Here is a 21,413-nt window from a genome sequence, read left to right on the forward strand (position 1 = left end):
CATGGAAAAGTTGCCTGGTCTTTCTCTTTGAACTTCTGATGAAGAAAGATCTAGGGATTAAATGAAATGAGTATTAAAGCCAGTCTCCAACATGGTTCACAACAGCCCCTGCCTCCTAGGTCAGGAAGATCCCCTGGAGAAGGAAATGGCAACCTCCTTCACTATTCTTGCCTGGGAAATCCTATGGACAAAGGAGCCTGGCAGGCTACAGTCCATGGTGTCACGATAGTCAGACACAACTTAGCGACTGAACAGCAACCCGGTATTAACAACCCATGTAGCCACTTCCCACGTTGTGCCATGGGCAATCTATATGACCAACAGAATATGGCAGAATGATGTTCTATCATTTCTGAGGTTAGGTTACAAAAGACACCTGGCTTCCACTATGACACATTCACCCCCACTCTTTCTTGCATCATTCACCTTAAACCAAGTTGTGACCAGCCCTCTGCAGAGGTCCACATGATGAGAAACTAAGGCCTTCCAAGACAACACCCAGTGAGGGACTGAGGCTTCCTGCAAAAGCCACATGAGTGAAAAGTAAAAATGGTCTAGGCCGGTCAAACCTTCAGATTACTACAGCCCCAACCAATTACTGACTCAATCTCACATGGAACCCTGAGCCAGAACCACCCAGATAAGCCGCTCTGGATTCCTGACCCTCAGAAACGGTGAGAGAGAATGTTTGTTGTTCTTAAGTTTGGGGCTGATCTATTTATACATCAGATAGCCTAGAAAGCAATCCTTTTAGAAGGTCTCTATTTTAAATAATTGTTGTTTTGTTGCTAAGTTGTGTCCAACTATCCAATTCTTTTGCAATGCCAAGGACTACATGGCCCACCGGACTCCTCTGTCCATGGGATTTCCCAGGCAAGGATACTGTAATGGGTTCCCATTTCCTTCTCCAAAGGATCTTCCTGACCCAAAGATCAAACCCCGGACTCTGGCATTAGTAGGTGGGTTCTTACCACTGAGCCACCAGGAAAGCCCCCCATCCCTGTACTTTTAAGAAGAAACATACCTGACTCATAAAGCTGGCAAGTTATACTTGAAAACCACTAAGGAAGGTTGTTTGGTTTTGGCTATGCTGGGTTTTCACTGCTGCATGGGCTTTCTCTAGCTGTGGTGCACAGGGGCTGCTCTCTAGTTGTGGTGCACGGGCTTTCCACTGCGGTAGCACTTCCCTGTTGTGGAGCATGGGCTCCAGGACACATGGGCTCAGTAGTTTCAGCTCCTGGCCCTGAGCACAAACTCAGTAGCTACAGTGCAAGGGCTTAGTTGCTCGGCGGCATGTGGGATCTTCCCAGATCAGGGATCAAACCCATGTCTCCTGCATTGGTAGGCAGATTCTTTACCACTGAGCCACCAGGGAAGGCTCTAAGGAAGATTTTTCAAATCCCTTACATCAACTGTTGCCAGCATATGACCCTAAACAAAGCCCAGTTATAAATATAGCCCATATCTGAATCTCAATAACATGGAAGTATCATATTTTTCATTTGGCAGTTGCCAAAGGAAAATGTATAACAAAAGAAATGTCTCATATTCTAAAATTTAATCACATTAAGTATTAAGGGGAGAAAATGCTGTGTAGAGGAAGTACTTTTCAAAAGCAAAACAAGGGTCATTGAAAAAACAAGTTTTTGACACTGACCAATGCCAAGAAAACTTTAGCCCTCTAATTCAAAGAAACCCAATCCCCTTCTCTCTTTGTACTTCACTATTAAAGAAGTGGTACTCCTCTGATCACCAAAAGGAATAGAGTTATTAATCTAAAGCACACATTAATCCAAATTAATGGATTTATTAATTTATAAATTAATAAAGTGGTTGGCTTAAAACTGATATAGCTGATGCCTCTTCCTTCTTTTCATGAAGCCATGTCATCAATTTTAAATAAATGAAGAAAGAGGAGGTGTATCCATGTATGCCAATGTTGCTATGTTTGAAAAAAAAGAGAGGTAGAGGTGAGTGTTTTATTTTTCAGCTGTTGCATGACAAATGACCAGAAATGTAGTGGCTGAAAGAACACAGATTTATTAGCTCACAAACCCAGCACAGTGTGGCTGGATTCTCTGTTCTGCTAAGGCTAAGTCTAAGGCTAAGGCTACCATCTCCTAAGGCTAAAATCAAAGCAGCATTTGGGGGTGTAGTTCTCACCCAGGCCTTGTAGTCCTTCTACAAGCTCAATGGTTGTTGGCAGAATTCATTTCCTCCTCACTTCAATCCAGCAACAAGGCATCAAATTCTCACGTTTCAAGTATCTCTGACTTCCCTTCTGTACCAGCTACAGAAAGCTGCTCACTTTTTAAGGGCTCACACGATTAGAACAGGCCCACCAGGTAATCATCCCACCTTAAGGTCAACTCTGCTGTACAACATAACACAACCACAGGAACGATATCGCATATTCACAGGTAGGAATTAGGGGCATGTAAAGTTTGGAGGGGGGGAGCCATTTTTAGAATTCTGACTACTGCAGTCACAAAAAATTGTAAAGTTTCGTTATAAACACCTTTCTTACCTGTTAATAATGAACCATGCAACTGTTAGCATTCCTGCTAGCCAAGTTCCACTCATAAGCCAACTTGTAACAAATAAAGCAGTAACATATATTCCTTGCAATCCAAAAACAATGCCAATATAGAAATATACTGGCTCAATAATCTCCTAATTGGGGAAAAAAAGAGGAGACGACAACAGGATGACAGTATATAATTTTGAATATTCATAAATATGTGAGAAAATGAATATTAAAGTCAAAAGAGACACATACACTGCTACCAGTTGCCTGATATAAAACGCTGGCCATAAGTTCTGGATATAGAGACATTTGCTGAACTGCATTTATAGTCTTCAGAGATACAGTTTTGTTATTGTGCGTCAGTTCATACACACCTAAAGTCAGAAAAATTTTTCTCCAGGTTATTTATTCTGCTTTTATGAAAATTGAACATGTTATTCAGAGGTCATTAAATACTTTATTATCAAGAAGGATATCAAAATATAATACTCTGTGCCTTCTTTTTACAATTTTTAAATTAACTACATAAAAAGCACAGTATCTATACTCTGAGACAAACCTCCACATTCAAGAGCTTCCACACAGAAGAACAATGCTTTATTTTAGGAAAACACTGTTATTAAATATACAAATGTAGTTATCATACCTCTTTCAAATGAAGGTGCTTTTAACATATCTTTATAGTAAGAGTAATAAATGGCACTATCACCCTGAAATGTGATTTCCCGTTCAAGCTCCTAAAAAAAAATTAAATGATTATTTAAATACTCAGTGACTTAAATTTCAACTGCGATCTTTTTCTCTCTTCATATTCCAAATTAATGTTATTTATTTATCCTTTTATCCAAAGACATATTTGAATTTTCCTTTAATCACTAGTGGCCATATTAATAAGGTTAAACTTTTCCATAATCTGGCAATCACTTTAATGAAACACCTAAGGTTTAAACTGGATTGTAACTCATAAGTTATCTGCCTATTATATATAAGAAAAATCTAGAAGGAAAACCCAAAGTATTATCATAGGAGCACAAGAATAGTATGGCAGGTAATAAAAAATGACAGCTGAGGTGTCACAAGTCCATAATAAAAATATAAGTTTAAGAAGAAAGTATTATTTTTCTATTACTATTCCATTTCCCTATGTATCCAGAAAAGCAAGCCCATAATTAGGGGTTTAGAAGAGCAGCAGATAACTAATCCGTGATTTTCAAATGAACTTCCAGAAAAGTAAATAAACAAACCAAGAATATAGCTAGTCAAAAACACTGAAATCTGTGCTTTTCATGCTGAATCAAACTTTCACAAATCAATAATCTTTTAAACGAAAGTTATTTTCACGCATAATTTTATCATAATTTGATAAAATTGTATCATATCATTTGTATGATACAAACAATATCAGAGCAGTTTCCCCAAAGTTTGATCAATAGAACTTCTTAAGATTAAAGGAGTGTTATCTCAAAAGATTCCTGTGGTTAAATAAGTCGTGTAAAGCTAGATTAAAGAAAGTCAAATGAATTTCTTAATTGCAAGACTCTTCAGAATTTAGGTGGTCATTATGCACTGTGAATCTCATATAAAATCTTTTCTAGATCTGTTTGACCAGGTCTAGAGCCCTTTTATCGAGCTCTTTTTTTCTCATTTAGAGTTTACTAGTTTAAATAAATTTCCTGAAAATCATTTTTTATGAATGGATACAGGATTTTCTTTGTACAATTTCAAAGATGTAAACTCTTAATCAGTGCTTCTCAAATTAAATGTGCATATAAATTCCTAAAGATCTTATTCAAAGACAGATTCTGATTCTAAAGTGTGGCCTGAGAATCTGCAACTCTGAAAAAGCTCCCAGATGATGCCAATACCCCTGACTCATCACAATGCTCTGGAAAACAAAGTTCTTTATGAATGACTTCTAGATTACCAAACCCTTGTTGTTCTCAATTCTGCCTACGTAACAGAATCACGTGGAAAGACTCTGTGCAATATTGACCCCAGATACTCTCTCCGCTTCACCTAAGAATCTGTGAGTTAGTTTTTAAATCATCCCAGATGAATCTAATGCACATCCAGTGTTGAAAACTACTATTTTCAAGGAAACAGGCCTTGCAAAAGTCTTGGTCAAATCAATACAGTTAAATGTTTAGGTGTTGTTAGATAAATCAATGTCTGAAAAACATATACTCAGCTTGACTACTCGCTCAAAAATAAGAACACCAACAAAAGAGTTTCCCCTAAAACAAAAACAAAAAATCTTTAAAGTCAAGTAGTAACACTGTGAACTTTGCCAATGCATATTACAAATATATGTGACTGCAAAGGTAAGTCTGAAAACAAACTTATTCAAAGGCCAAATGAATTATGAATATAACCATAGCAAATGTCTATGGGTTACACATGATTTAAAACCAAACATAAAACATACTAATATGAGGCAACATTTTAATAAATACCATTATGTCTGCTAATCATTTTCAGCACCCCCATTCTAATCATGTAATCAAAAAATTAAAATATTTTGATGCTGAAACCTCCACAGAATGTTATATAAACTACCAAAACTACTAAAAAGCTGACTAGACTTTATAACATTTCACTGTCATCAAAAAAGTTCCTGATATTGGAGAAGGAAATGGCAACCCACTCCAGTATTCTTGCCTGGAAAAGTCCATGGACAGAGGAGCCTGGCTGGCTGCAGTCCATGGGGTTACATGACTGAGCATGTGTGCATGAGGGTGGAGGGTCACGGGTTGGTAGCAATAAACTGGTAGAACTAAAAAAAAAAAAAAAAAAAAAAAAAAAGTTCCTGATAAATTTGTTGTGTGACTCAGGAACAGGGACTCTGAGACAGGCTGAAGGGTGGGATGGGGAGGGAGATGAGAGGGAGGTTCAGGAGGGAGGGGACATGGGTGTACCTATGGCTGATTCATGTTGGTATATGACAGAAAACAACAAAATTCTGTAAGGCAATTATCCTTCAATTAAAAAAATTTTTTTAAAAGTCCCTGATGATAAATCAACTGTATGAAGAAAAACACCCTCATTGTTTCTATTCTATGACCTTGAAATACAATCTATTATACCTTTCAGGTTGATACCATGACTCAAAATAGCTTCTATACCATTTTGTTCCTAATGGCTTATAGCCACAACATAAGAAAACACTTGTCATATTACCATGTGTTTTTATGTTTTGGCTCCCTTGAAAACACATTTTTTAAATTAATATTAAATACTGTAGCAAATGTTCATATGCTCTAAATTTTTTCCTCTTACCTGCCTGTTTGAAAACCAGAATTTCCGTTCATGATACGCTGATAAATAGAGAGCATACATCATACCACTAGTAACTGCTGCAAGACAGCCAATGAATATCTTTGCAAAGCGCTGAAATAATATATCTGAAAAGGCATATTAAAAGTAATCAGTGATGGATGACATTTATACGTATGTAATTCTATTAAAAAGAAAAAGTAATCAAAGGTAGTATGCATCCTTGATGTGGTTTGACAAAAATGGCATTCTAACTCTGTGGTCTTCCTACCCAAAACACATAATCCCAGTCTAATCACTAGAAAAACGGCAAATTCCAATACGGGGGTATCCTACAATAAACCTGGTCAGTACTCTGCCAAACTGTCAAGGTCATCAAAAATAAGGGAAGTCTGAGAAATTGTCACAGCCAAGAAAAGTCTACGGAGACATTATAACTACATGTAATGTGGTATCCTGAATGTGATCCCTTATTTTTTAACAGAAAAGGACATTATGTGAACACTAAGGAAAGTATGGACTTTAGTTAATGTATTGAGGGCTCCCCAGGTGGTGCAGTGGTAAAGAACCTGCCTGCCAACGCAAGAGAGGCGGGTTTGATCCCTTGGCTGGGAATATCTCCTAGAAGAGGAAATGGCAAGCCACTCCAGTATTCTTGCCTGGGAAATCTCATGGACAGAAGAGCCTGGTGGGTTACAGTCCATACAGTTGCAGAGAGTCAGACACAATTGAGCACACAAGATAGTATATGGAATATTCTATCAACCACTTAAAAAAAAAAAAGTATCTAAAGCGACTGAAAGCAAGTATACTCTAATAAAATTAATAATATATATTATTGATGCTAAAACAAAAATAATGTATCAATAAAATGATTCATTATTTGTACCAAATGAACCATACTAATATAAAATGTTACTAATAGGGAAAATTCTTATGGGAGGTGTGCAAGATAGGAACTCTGTACTATACTATCTACTCAATTCTTCTATAAATTAAAAAGTTTTAAAAATTAAATAATATACAATGGATTCATGTATATTATGGCTGAATTTCCTCAGTATTCACCTGAAACTATAACAATATTGTTTGTTAGTTGGCTATACTCCAATACAAAAGAAAAAGTTTAAAAAAATAAATAAAATAAAAGTCTATCAATTTAAAAAAAGGAGTAAAAGGAATGTACTACCAAATATCTACAGAAAAAAATTCAGGTTCATTTAGAATTACTATTGTTATTTTTTTCCCTTATCAAGTAATTTTGTATTGAGGAATACTTTACATACTACAAATTATAGCTCTTTGAATTATACAAGGTAATGACCATTGATGATTATATATTTAAAACAGCATACACAACTGTTACATATATATGTATGTAAATACTTCTTGTCAAAAGCAGAGAACACGTGAATTTTCTACACACAGGATGATTAACCCTTCTACAGCTATTAAGATTCAGTATAATAATAATAAATACCATATGATTTCACCTATATGTGTTATCTAAAAAAACCAAACGAACAACATAACAAAGCAGAAAGAAAGTCAGGTACAGAAAACAAACAGGTGGTTGCCAGACAGCAGAGAAGTGGGGGGATGAAGAAATAGGTGAAGGGGATTATGACGTACAAACTTCTAGCTGCAAAATAAATGAATCACAGGTATGAAATGGACAGTGTGGGGACTATAGTCAATAATTATATCTCTTTTTTTAAAAAAACTTTTAATTTTACTTTGGAGTATAGGCAATTAACAATGCTTTGATGGTTTCAGTTACACAGCAAAGCAACTCAGCTGTACATATACATGTATCTGCTCTCCCCCAAACCCCCCTCCCATTCAGGCTGCCACATAACACTGAGCAGGGTTCCCAGTGATATGCTGTAGGTCTTTGTTGGTTATTCATTTTAAACACAGCAGTGTGTACACATCAATCTCAAACTCGATAACAATTCCTCCCGGCCACTGTCCCCCTGGTAGACAGAATACATCTTTGTATGCTAACAGATGGCAAGGCGACTTACGGGGGTCACCATTTTGAAATCTACAGAACTATCGATTCACTATGTTTGGTAACAGGAACAAACATATTGTTGTAGGTCAATTATACTTCAAAAACAAACTCAGAGAGAAAAAGATCAGACTTGTGGTTACCAGAGGTGAGAGGTGGGGAAGAGGGAACTGAATGAAGGTAGTCAAAATGTACAAACTTTTCAGCTGTAAGATAAATAAGTATTAGGGATGCAATGCACTATATGATAAATATAATTAATACTGCTATGTTATATATGAAAGCTGTTAAGAAAGTAAAGCTTAAGAGTTCTCAAGGAAAAAATTTTTTATATTTCTTTAATTCTGTATCTAATGAACTTTTGTGATAATTATTCCATGATGTATGCAAGTTAAATCATTATGCATATACAGTGCTGTATGTCAATTATATCTCAATAAAACTATAGGGGAAAAAAAAAGATTCAGTAAATTAAACCCAGGCCTCAAGGTCCAATGCCCAGTGTTATGTTACTGAATGACTGACAGGTTTGTAAAAACAAACCTGTTAACTTACGAATTTAGCTAAACTAAAACTGCAGCTTAATAAATTATTTAATAAATACTGGTATGCATAGCACATCAGAGACATTAAATACTAGCTGCTGCTGCTAAGGCACTTCAGTCACGTCCGACTCTGTGCGACCCCATAGACCGCAGCCCAACAGGCTCCCCCGTCCCTGGGATTCTCCAGGCAAGAACACTGGAGTGGGTTGCCATTTCCTTCTCCAATGCATGAAAGTGAAAAGTGAAAGTGAAGTTGCTCAGTCGTGTCAGACTCTTAGCGACCCCATGGACTGCAGCCTACCAGGCTCCTCTATCCATGGGATTTTCCAGGCAAGAGTACTGGAGTGGGGTGCCATTGCCTTCTCCGAAAATACTAGCTAGATATCAGTAAATTAATAAAAACTATATTAAAAATGCTTGAAAGATACTACCCAATAAATCAAATATTAGAATCAGAGAATTTCCTGGCGATTCAGTGGTTGACTTTGTTTTCACTGCCAAGGGCGAGGGTTCAATCCCCGGTCAGGGAACCAAGATTCCACAAGTCATTCGACTTGGCCAAAGATGAAAATAAATATGCAAATAAATGCTTTTTAAAAAGAATCAGCATGACACAATTATTTTACAATTACTGTTTCCAATAGCAAATGGAAAGCATTTGCCCCGGCACAAAGCAAGAGCTTAAGTAAATAATAGTTATTATTATTGGGCTAAAAAGCATACTTGCAAAAATATATCAGATAGTTAATTAAAGTAGTGTTGACACAACATAACCTATAAAAAGGCTACAAGAAAACTTACCTAACATGGTAATTTGGTAAAAGTACTATACAGTTTCTAAACATGTATCTTTTCCTTTATCTTTTAAATTAATTCCTGGACAATGCAAGTTAATCCTGATAATCAAGGGCTATTACAAAAAATATATTCAACCAAATCCTACATATAAATGCCTTACCTTAGTACTATTTTGTTTGTGAAGATTCTGTAGAGTCAAAGCTGGAATCAAGCTATCACTGTTCAGTGTGTAAGTATATATGTTTTAGAGAAAATAGAGAGCTCTGGGTCCTGGAAATTATTTATTTAAAAATTATCATGGGAGTTCCCTGGTGGTCTAGTGGTTAGAATTTCGGGCTTTCACTGCCATGGCCCAACCAGGGTTCAATTCCTGGTTAGGGAACTGAGATCCAGCAAGCTGTGTAGCATGGCCAAAAAAAAAAAAAAAAAAAAAAATTACCATTTAAAATTGGAAAACTGGAAAGTAAAGGACTGATTTCCAGTTAAGTTACATTAGTCACAAACAGGCCTAATCAAAAAACTTCTGTATGTTTCAACCCCAAATTAACTCCCTTGTAGGGAACTGAGATCCCATAAGCCACACAGCCAAAAAAAAAAAAAAAAGAAACATAGTATTCAATTTCACAAAAAGTAAAATAAACAAAAGGAAAAAGTACAAATACATGGAAAAAATATAAGCAGTACTTGTTAAAATTTTAATAGCTATTATCTAGTAGAATTATGCATATATTTTATTTTTATTATACTTTTCTCTATTTTCACATTTTTGATCCTAAAAACACATTTTTGTAGTTGGGGGAAAATACTGTTCTATAGTAGCTATCTCTAAATTGCTTAATAGAACAATTGCTTATACTGTATTTTCCAAAACATTAAATGATCACTGTATTAGCTGGCTTTGCTGTAGGTAAAGAAGTGACCCCCATACTTTCAATGGCTTAGAAAACAAATATTTGTTTCTCACTCATGTTACTATGGATTTTGGATCAGCAGTCACTCTCCACTCAATTCCAGATTTTAGATTAGCTGTGGCTCTTCTTGTATCTTCAGAGTTCCAGAACGGAATCAGTCCCTATTTGGGACATGCTTTTCTCATTACAGAGGAAAAGATCAGAACAGGCAAAAACATACAATGCCTCTTCCAATTTCTGATTAGAACAAGTACACTGCTACTTTAACTCACAGTCCATTGGCTCAGGGAAGTCACATATATAAATCTGACAATGAGGTAGGGAAGTACACTCTGTTTCAGAGAGGCACTCCAAATCAACACAGTAATGGGAAAGAACATATAACGCATTTTCAGGGAAGGGAGAAAATATTTGTGAACTGAAGAATCCATCAGGGTTTGCCCCGTTCATCACAAATATCTACTTCCCTTCAAAGGCAAAAAACACTTACTCCTCAAGAAAGATACCCTAAGAGCAGCCTATTCGGCCTGCTTCCTGGATGTACAAAGTTGGGAATTCAAACACCATTTCAAGACATGAATAGTTGGGTTCTTCTTAACCTAGGCTGGCAGCTCTGTTGACAGTATGTCTCTCTCTAAGCTTAGCAGACAATTTGCCTAGGTATTTACCTAAGAGAAATAAAAATTGTTGTTGCTGTTGTTTAGTTGCTAAGTCATGTCTGAATCTTTGTGACCTCGTGGTCTGTAACCCACCAAGCTACTCTGTCCATGGGATTTCCCAGACAATACTGGAGTAGCTTGACATTTCCTTCTCCAAGAGAAATAAAAATAGATGTCCACAAAAAGACCAGTACAAGTTTTCATAGCAGCCTTATTCATAATAGCTAAATCCTGGAAATTACTCAAATATCCAACTAGAAAAGCAGGAATAAACTCTTACAGCAAGATGAATGAATCTCAAAATGATTACATTTTAAGAATAACATTGAACTAAGTAAAAGAATCCAGACACAAAGGCATGTATGTTGTGTGATTCTATTTACATAAAATTCTATAACATGCAAAGTTAATCAATATTGAAAAATATCAGAAGAGTGGTTGTTTTAGGGGGCACAGGGGAACTCTACTGGAAAGGGATACAAAAGAATTTTCTGGGATAAGAGAAATGTTACGTATCTTAATTGTATTCAAGTACTAAAATTCACTTAATACCTATGATTCTGTGCATTTTATTGTAAGTTGTACCTTAATTTTACAAAATTAAATCATTCATTTTTGCAAAGAAAAAACCAATTTTATTGGTTTTTTACCTACTTGATTCCAGTCAGCTCTGTTCTCCAATAACTATACCCCAAATTTTTCTTCTAGATATGCCTCTCTCAGAGATTTAACTACATGTATTTTGAACTAATCAAGCTTTGCTTATTTGTCACAAAAACCACACCTTTTGTTCTTTTCCTCTGAGTGCTTTATTCAACTGAAAGGAGTTACTAGGAACTACTTTAAACCTCATATGTTTTAACAGACTATGTGACCGGTCATGCCCTTGATTTGGTCATTGCCCTAAGGATTCGTCTTTATCAGCCTTTGTTACTTAAAGTATTTCTCAATTTTATGATTTACTAGTTGAAAAGACTAACAATACTAACTTCAACACTACAGCTCAGACTCCTATTTTCCTCTTCATGTCTGCTGGCAAATGGGCCAGTTCTGTTCTAATCGAAGCAGTTCATAATCAAGGTACTCTAGTAATAATCTCTTTTGTGATCCTGTTATCTAAAGTAATAAAAACAAAAGTTAGTACTAAAATTGCAACTATTCACAGGAAACAGTTTTATAAAATGATTTATCACATATATGACAGATTATTATTTTCCATCTCCCAAAATGTTTATCTTATTTTAACAAATTTATATAAATTGGCTTTGAACTCCCTTTGGGAAGAATCTATTTGTAAAAGCTGTTCAGCTCCTAAGGATGGCATATTCTCCAAAGCCACTTTCAGATATGGTTCAGGAGGATAATGGAAAAGAAAGGACCTTCAGAGGATAAAGCCAAGGTCCACAAAGAACAATGAACTGGGCAACTACCCCCAAGAAAAATAGCTAGTGACTAATCAAGAAACATTCCCTTCCCCAGAGGAGGAAGACCTCATATTTACCTAGTAGGATTTAAAAGTTGCTGTGGACCAGTGTTTAATGTGTCTCCTACTCTTCCTCTTTCTGAATGGAAGCATTTATTTTGGTTATCCTGTCTCCAACCAAAAATGTATAACGGAAAAGGGGACATGTACAGAAAAGATTACCATAGCAGGCTTATAACTGCTTTGCTAAGAAAAGCCTGCTTAAAAGCTAGGCTCTTGGTAGGTCTCTGGGAACCTGGATTTCCAAAGGTTTCCCATCATTTTCTAATGAGTGGTTTACTGTGTCTAACTTATTAGTGCAAACAGTATGCTTCACACCTACTGCTTTCTTTCTAGGAGTCTAGAACTTTTGCATGTATTAAGCAGAGGTTACATGATCAGCCACACTAAAAACCCTGAGCAGAGTTGTTAATAAGCTTCCCAGGCAGACAAAACTACAAATCCCACAAATTGAGGTTGAAGGAATTATACATGTCCTCTGTGTCCTGGAAGCTTTTGCCCAGTTTCTTTTCACCCATATGCCTTTTCTCTTTGCTGATTTTGTTTTATATTGTTCAATCTCTGAACATAGGACTGGGTTTGGGGACCCCTGACACAGAGCAAGTAACTTGTTTTCAGTTCTTCTGGATCAGAATGAGTCAGAGCTGACCCTGAATAGACCCTGATAAGATGACCTTAGGTTCAAGACTGATGCCCTCACTAGGTAAGACTGAGTGTCTTCCTTGGAGTCAGGAGGTACCAAGTGTATTTTGTCTGAGAGAGAGAAATAAATATTTATGACCAAAAGGCCAGAATGTGGTAGACTATTATTATTACTCCCAACTACTTTGTCCTTTCCTGTAAAGATTTTTCATCCCTGCCCATTACCACGTGACTTGCCATGCATCCTGAGTCAGAATAAACTTCTCCATCCTATTGCCTGGACTGACTGGATGACTTCTTTGGGCCAACAGAATGCAAGTACAAGTGACAGTGTGCAGTTCAGCAAAACCTTTAGGAGGTTCTGCATGACTCCGCCTGTCTCCTGATCTTGTTCTCTGCCACAAGAACACATCCCAAATAGAGACTGTTCCTTCAGGACACATGACGCTTCACCAGCCAACCGACAGCCACAATATGCAAGTTAATCAGAAATAAACGCTTTCTGTAAGCCAGTGACACTTAGGAATTGTTCTACAGCAAAACCTAATGAAAGCTGACTGATATCACCACATACTTAAGACAAAATTAATTTATAATTTAAAATATTACTGTAAAATATACTAATGTAACTATTTTTATAATAGTAAAAAAACCTCCAAATCTAACTTACATTTTGGAGCTCTTTCAGGAACTGGAGTGTCACTGATATTTTCTTCTTTGGCAGATTCTTTATTTTCTGCAGACTTTGGCTTTTTTCTTTGGCGCAGTTCTATAGTTGGTCCTTAAAATATTTGAGATGTTATTACAATGTGTGTAACAAATTATTCTGTCTGTATCTTGAACTGATTTACCTTTATTTTACTAAGGCAAAAGTCCGATGAAGAACTATTAGTGCCAAAGATAACTCTTTTCATAACTATTTTAGCACTCCCTGCAAAACAAACATTCCTACAAACCAAAAGACAATATAAGTTCTGCCTCCAATCCATGCTTTCAGAGTCTTATTGATAAACTGAGCTCTTCTCTTGAGATGATGCTATTTTCAAAACATCCTAAAATAAGTAAACTCTTTTCCAGAATGACTGGAGAACAAAGTGTTATTTAATAAATTGGCTTATTTTTCAAGTTACCTGAGAGTATCATATGCATTATTCATGAATTAACAATTTTTAAAAAAATAAAAATATAATAAAATAAATTGATCATAAAATTATACTTCATTTGTTTAAAATCCTGAAGGTTCTACAGAATTTCACAGTGCTGTGTTATCATTATCATTCAACAGACTTAGAGATTTAGGTATCAGAAAATAGGCTGAACCTACAAAAATCCCTGTATTTGGGAAGCTCTCAGAAATTTTTCCAATATTACACTACCTACTATTTCTACAACCGATTAAAAAAAATGTAATGCAGAAAGTACTTTCAAATCAGTAAACCAATTCCAAATTAAACAAGAACTTACTATATTCTCCCTAATTACTCCTCCTCCCTAGTTAATTATGAGGTAGACTGTGTCATGTAGGTATAGAACACTATCATGAAGGTGGTACAAGAATTTATCTCTTTTCTATAGAAGCAGGGTTTTTTTCTTTTCTCTTCATAATGGCTTAAGGATAGAAAAATGAGTCTAAAAAGAGAAGTCAAAAAAGGAGAAATGAATCAGCTACTATTGCTGATATTGGGTGGCTAATTCTAACTTTACTGTGGAAAATGAATAAAATTTATTTTAAAAGAGCTTCAAAGCAAATTCGTATGTTTGTTAAAATGTCTTTCAACAACAAACAAAAAAAAATGTCTCTCAACACTGACATACTGAGGGAAAAAAATACCATATACTTAGTGGCTTCTGTCTGACTAGTCTAAATTTTAACCATTTTTATATCATTTATTCTTTATTTTATAATCATGTTAAGTAGCAAAGTCAGTGAACAGATTAGAAAATGACATTATTAGAAAAGTCATACCATGGATATTGAGCATTTTTACATACAAATCTGGGACAATTAATAAATACTATTATGTTCCTCATTTATGATTTCCTTTTAATTTTGCTATGGATTAAAGCAAAAGTTAGAAGCAGTCAACAAGAATGAAAATTTATGTAAAGCCAAACAAAGTCTTTTGATGCAAGCGATCATTTTAAATTTTATTGAAAAAGAACACAGGGCTTCCCTGGTGGTCCAGTGGTTAAGAATCTGCCTGCCAGTGAAGGGGACGTGGATTCGATCCCTGGTCCAGGAAGATTCCGCATGCCGCGAGGTAACTAAGGCCGTGCACAACTACTGAAGCCTGAGCACCACAGAGCCTATGCCCCACAACAAGGGAAGTCACCTCAATGCGAGGCCTGTGCACCACAACTGGAGAGTAGTCCTCCACCCCACAACCACAGAAAGCCCAGCAACGAAGAACCAACACAGCCAAAAATAAAATACATAGAAAATTTTTTAAAAGAATTTAAGAAAAAATTATAACCACAAGACATTTACTTAGTAGACACACATCCATGATTAAACACATTAATAGTATTAGATTTTTTTAAAAATGTACTTGGTAATTTCAGAAATCAAGTAAATAAATCTACTGAAAGTTAAAGTGTTAGTCGCTCATTGTATCCAACGCTTTGCGGCATGGTGGACTAGAGCCCGCCAGGTTCCTCTGTCCATGGGATTCTCCAGGCAAGAATACTGGAGTGCTTTGCCATTTCCTTCTCCAGGGGATCTTCCTGACCCAGGGATCAAACTCAGGTCTCCTGCACTGCAGGCTGATTCTTTACTGTCTGAGCAACCAGGCAAGCCAAACAAAATATGTGACCAATGGGTTAGATGGGGCTTTTTTTTATTACACAGAGTCTAATAAAAGTATGCATTTAAGATAACAAGGATGAGGATATTCACAGAAAAGTGTTCTTCACAAAGGGCTACCTTTTTCTTTAAAAAAAAATTTCTCTATAAAATGAATCACTTTACTGAGATTTTCATAGCGTATGCACACATATGGGGTTTTTTGTTTTGTTTTTTTGCATCCATGCTGCACAGGATGCGGGATCTTAGTTCTCTAGAGATCAAACCCATTACCCCTGAAGTGGACACTCAGAGTCCTAAGCAATGAACCGCCAGGGAATTCCAGTACTATTTTCTTGATTCTAAAATGTCATATATTTTAAGACACTATTTAATAAGTTTCTCAAGAGGAAAACAAAACAAAACACTAACATATTAAATACCTGATTTTAAGACATGCCAATTTCAGTGGCATTAAATTGTGGGAGCAAAAAGTACTACTTAGGAAATACAGTAACCTTTTTAACCAATCTCTTCCATCTTGTTCCTAAACTTTTTGCCTGTGACTATAAAACAAAACTGACTGGATGCAAATTTTACCTCATTTTCTTTATGTTGATCTTTTAACTTCATAATTGACAAACAAAGCCCAGAATCCCTAGGTGGATAAGCAACAAAGACCAATGCAGTGGATAAACCAGATTATTCATTCTGACAGGAAAGCTCTGGGTTAGAATTCAAGTTTTCTTTTCGCTATCTTATAATTTTAGCATTGTAAAGAAAAAGTCCAGTAAATAAAAATGATAACACAGCCACAGGAACAACCTATTTCAGTCTCTGGCTCTGTGATCTTCACATCATACAGTTAACAGGGCTACAAATAGGCTTTCAAATGTCCATCTAGACTATACATAGCAATTTTCAAGAGAAGTGTGAATACTGCTTTACTCAAGGCTGTCACTTTCTTTGCTCTAACATTTGTTCCAAGATATACAAATATAATACCATGACTCTCTACAGCATCAAGAGAAGATGAGATTCCCAAAGAGTATTTACTTAGAGAAAGCGTGGGACAAAGAAAAGGGTCCAAGTGAAGTGAATGATAAGCAAAAAAGCAATATAGAAAACATGTGGATACAAGTAAAATAGACTAGTCAAATTTTAATACAGTGAATACAAATAACATGCATTTTGAAAAAAAGTATGGAATGCCTAATAAACATACTCAGAATAATGCCTAGCACACAGACATGTTTACTATAAATAACATTACTAGATTACAATAAATAAGAATTTAATTACTAGTTGTTGCTGTGCTCAGTCATGTCTGACTCTCTGCAACCCTTTGGGCTGTAGCCCTCCAGGCTCCTCTGTCCATAGGATTTTTTCAGGCAAGAATATTGGAGTGGGTTGTTATTTCCTCCTCCAGGGGATCTTCCCAACCCAGAGATCGAACCCGTATCACCTGTGTCCTGCATTGCAGGCATATTCTTTACCTGCTGAGCCATTGGGGAAGCACAGCTAACACATTAGACAGCCAAATATTTATGGAATTAAAAGTCTGTTGAATGAAACTATAACTTAACAATACTTCAATGCATTAATCATTCCAAGTAAGACGTGTATCATTCCTTTGGATTATCTGTCGTTTTACAAACAAAAGTCATTTTTCACTTTATATCATGGAAGTAAATTTCACAAACTTGTATGGCTTATGAAATCATAACTGGTTCCACATCATATCTGTTTAGTTAGGTCTAACTTTAACCTGTTAAAACAATTCCTCATTAGCATGATATATAATATTAAAGACTTTTAGTACTGCAGTTTTAATTTTTTTATGCTTTAAGTGCTCATGGAAACATATAAGTGAGCTTATCAACCCACCCCCAGAGATTTGCAGGTAGTTAGAAAAGTAAAAAATAGGAAAAAATGTATCACATATACTGGAACCAAAGATAAAACCAAGGCAACAAAGAGAAATACATTCTTCCTTACCAACTACAAAGAGTTTAGTTTTGAAGCTGCTTTTAGGTACAGTGTCTTAAATTAGACCAGTTTTAACCCAGAAAACTAAAAGAGGAGGAGGAGGCAAATATGAAGCAAGAGTGAGAGCAGGAACAGAGCAGCAAGTCACAGAACAAACAATTCTTAAAACTAATTTTTTTTTAAACTGTTTTCCACTGAATTCTTCAGACTCCCTTCTTGCATTCCTGGTTTAGCAAGGCTTCAGTCTAAACAGATCACGTTCACAACCCTCCTCAACAAGGTTAAAAATCCTATTTTCCAGAATGAAAAGTCTAACTGCTCAGTCAGGCGATATCATTATATCTATGCTTGAAAGTACCGTGCCTATTATGAACATGTGACACAAATATTTCCTAGAACCTCTCTCGCTGGCGAAGTTCCGCCCAGCTCCCCATTTTTCTCTCATACCTATCAACTTCTGTGGATCAACACGGAGTGAGTTGTCTTGGCAGTGGCCCTGAAGAGGTGAAAAGCTTTCTCCAGCCCACCAACTTTCACCCTCAAAGCACTCCGGGCTTCCGGATCCCCCAAAGCCACCCATTCCTTCTCCCTGTGCCGTCGCCCCCTAAACCTGTAAATGAAATTGACTGACCTTCACTCTTCCGTTTCTGCTTCTTCGTCTCCTCCCAATCCACCTCACTTACCCCTTTCATCCCAAACCCAAGCCTCTTTCTGTCCCCCCACTTGGCGTGCGGCTCCTCTTACCCGGGGGTGACCTGGTCAGCACCCACAAACCTCTCAGGAGCGCACTCAGCCTGAGGGGCACTCGGCTACAAGACTTTCACTCCCGAAAGCACTCGCACCTACATCACAACCCGAGTCCGTCCCCCGCTCCGCTCACCAGCAGCTCCGGGCCCTTCCTCTCAGCCACTCCCCCCTCGGCGTTCTCTCCCGCGACCCGATTTCCAACTTCAAGCTCCACTTCTGCCTCCCACTCGAGCCGGCACGACTTCAGGCCGTCCACTCCACTCCCTCTCAATGTCTCCGCACGCCTCCCGCCCCCCTCGCCGCGGTCCCGCTCCTTCCCGCCGGACAGCCGCGGCCACCCGCCGCCCGGGTCTCCCGGTCCTTTTTTCCGGAGACCTCTGGCGGCTGTACGCGCGCCGGACCCCGGGGCCGGTCACCTTCTTCCTCCGCCATCGTCCCCGCGGAGGCCGGGGAGGCTCCCTCGTGGCTCCAGCGCCGCCCGGCGTCTCCCGCCTCCGCGTAGCTGAGCCCCGCGGCTCTCCTCAGGCCCGCTCCGGGGCCGCCGCGCCCCCACTTCCTGACCCGCCCACTCACCCCCCCTCCGGTGTCGCCGCCAACCGCGTCCCCTTGCCCCGGGCCGCCCTGGAACCAGAGTGCTGGGAGCGGAGGGCTGGCCGGAGTGTATGGCGGGAGCGCCTGGGCCTGAGCGGGCAGGAAGGAAGGCGGCTCAGGCGGGGGTGGCTCCGCCCTTCCGCCCACACCCCTAGGAGACAAATCCCAGGGGCTGCAGGCCCTTCCGCCCACACCCCTAGGAGACAAATCCCGGGGGCTCCCGCTGGGGCCCTCCTCCCACCTTCTCCTCACCGGTAAAGGTGGGTGCCCGAGGGCCGTTCTGGCACTTTTGTGACTGGACTCAGGTATTCCTGGTGGCTCAGACGGTAAAGACTCCGACTGCAATGCGGGAGACATGGGTTCGATCCCTGGATCGGGAAGATCCCCTGGAGGAGGCCATGGAAACCCGTTCCAGTGTTCTTGCCTGAAGAATCCCCAGTGGACATAGGAGCCTGGTGGGCTGCAGTCCATGGGGTCGCAAAGAGTCAGACACGACTGAGTGACTAAGCACGGCACAGTCCAGAGAATATCCAGATCCAGCCCCCGTACCTGCCCCATTTTACAGAGAGGAAAAGGAGGTCCAGCGAGTCTAAGTCACCAAGCTAGTCTGAGCCAGGGCTCCTGAATCCTCAGAGTGCCTTCAGAGCGCGGCAAAACCCCTTTGGGTTGTTGGCACATTGGTTTAGTAGCCCGCTAGACATTTACAAGACGGAGCAGGCAACGGCAACCCACTCCAGTACTCTTGCCTGGAAAATCCCATGGGCAGAGGAGCCTGGTAGGCTGCAGTCCATGGGGTCACTAAGAGTCGGACACGACTGAGCGACTTCACTTTCACTTTTCACTTTCATGCATTGGAGAAGGAAATGACAACCCACTCCAGTGTTCTTGCTTGGAGAATCCCAGGGACGGGGGAGCCTGGTGGGCTGCCGTCTATGGGGTTGCACAGAGTCGGACACGACTGAAGCGACTTAGCAGCAGCAGCAGCAGCAGACATTTACAAGAAAAAAGCTTGTACTTACAACTTAAGTGTCTTAACCGCCCAAAGTAGTTAAACAAATGTATCTGCATTTCATACTATTATTTTACAAACAGTAATACTACGGCCAGTGCAGAGGAGAGGGTGCAGTTTAGATATTCCACAGCAATGGAACGTAGTTTTAACTTGTCATACTGTTTGTCTTCACTTTTATTATACCTGGATCTTTCCCCCTCAACAGTGTTGTTGTTCAGTCGTTAAGTCTTGTATTTGTGTCCCCATGGACTACAGCATGACAGGCTCTCCTGTCCTTCACTACCTTCCGGAGTTTACTCAGATTCATGACCATTGAGTCAGTGATACTTTCTAACCATCTTATCCTCTGATGCAGCCCTTCTCCTTTAACCTTCAGTCTTTCCCAGAGTCAGAGTCTTTCCCGGTGAGTCAGCTCTTCACATCAGGCGGCGGAACTATTGGAGCTTCAACTTTAGCAACAGTCCTTCAAGTGAATATTTTGGGTTGATTTCCTTTAGGTTTAGGTTTAAGCTCCTTGCTCTCCAAGGGATTCTCAAGAGTCTTCTCTGGGACGGCAGTTCAAAACCATCAATTCTTTGGCGCTCAGCCTTCTTTCCAGTCCACCTGTCACATCCGTACATGACTACTAAAAAAACCATAGCTTTGACTTTGTCACATATTAAAAAGATGCCTCTGCTTTTGAATACACTGGCTGGGTTTGTCATAGCTTTCCTTCCAAGGAGCAAGCATCTTTTAATTGCATGGCTGCAGTCATTGTCTGGAGTGATTTTGGAACCCAAGAAAATAAAATCTGTCACTGCTTCCACTTTTTCCCCTTCTATTTGCCATGAACTGATGGGACTGGATGCCATGATCTTAGGTTTTTGAATGCTGCGTTTTAAGTCAGCTTTTCACCCTCATCAAAGAGGCTCTTTAGTTCCCCTTCACTTTCTGCCGTTAGAGTGGTATTATCTGTATATCTAAGGTTGTTGAAATTTCTCCCAGCAATCTTGATTTCAGCTTGTGACTCACCCAGGCTGGCATTTCGCATGAAATACTCTGCATATAAGCTAAATAAGCAGGATGACAATATACAGCATTGTCATACTGCTTTCCCAATTTTGAACCAGTCAGTTGTTCTATGTCCAATTCTAACTTTTGCTTCTTGACCTACCTACAGATTTCTCAGCAGACAAGTAGGGTAACCTGGTACTCCCATCTCTTTAAGAATTTTCCACAGTTTATTGTGATCCACACAGTCAAAGGCTTTAGCATAGTCAATAAAACAGATATTTTTCTGGAGCTCCCTTTCTTTCTCTATGATCCGACAAATGTAGGCAATTTGATCTCTAGTTCCTCTGCCTCTTGAAAACTCAGTTTGTACATCTGGAAGTTCTCAGTTCACATACTACTTAAGCCTGTGTGCTGTGCTAAGTCGCTTCAGTGGTCTCTGAATTTTTG

General features: G+C 38.7%; 1 protein-coding gene across 2 annotated transcripts in view; it reads right to left on the reverse strand.

Annotated features, from left to right (window-relative positions):
• Nucleotides 1-18,937, reverse strand: part of DPY19L4 (dpy-19 like 4) — a 68,455-nt gene extending 49,518 nt beyond the window's left edge. Inside the window, exons 1-6 of one of the 2 annotated variants that reach the window (XM_055546639.1) lie at nt 14,317-14,851; nt 13,523-13,633; nt 5,804-5,928; nt 3,174-3,264; nt 2,780-2,901; nt 2,528-2,673 (exon numbers count right to left, since the gene is read on the reverse strand). In XM_055546639.1, coding sequence (XP_055402614.1) covers nt 2,528-2,673; nt 2,780-2,901; nt 3,174-3,264; nt 5,804-5,866 — 422 coding nt within the window. In that variant the 5' untranslated portion in view covers nt 5,867-5,928; nt 13,523-13,633; nt 14,317-14,851. Of the gene's footprint in view, nt 1-2,527; nt 2,674-2,779; nt 2,902-3,173; nt 3,265-5,803; nt 5,929-13,522; nt 13,634-14,316; nt 14,852-18,786 lie in introns of those variants that run through there. The other variant, XM_055546638.1, reaches the window with a different exon arrangement.
• Between the last annotated feature and the right edge of the window lie 2,476 nt (nt 18,938-21,413).

The sequence above is a fragment of the Bubalus kerabau genome, chromosome 14 (genome assembly GCF_029407905.1).
Source record: "Bubalus kerabau isolate K-KA32 ecotype Philippines breed swamp buffalo chromosome 14, PCC_UOA_SB_1v2, whole genome shotgun sequence".
In the NCBI taxonomy this organism is placed as follows: Eukaryota; Metazoa; Chordata; class Mammalia; order Artiodactyla; family Bovidae; genus Bubalus; species Bubalus kerabau.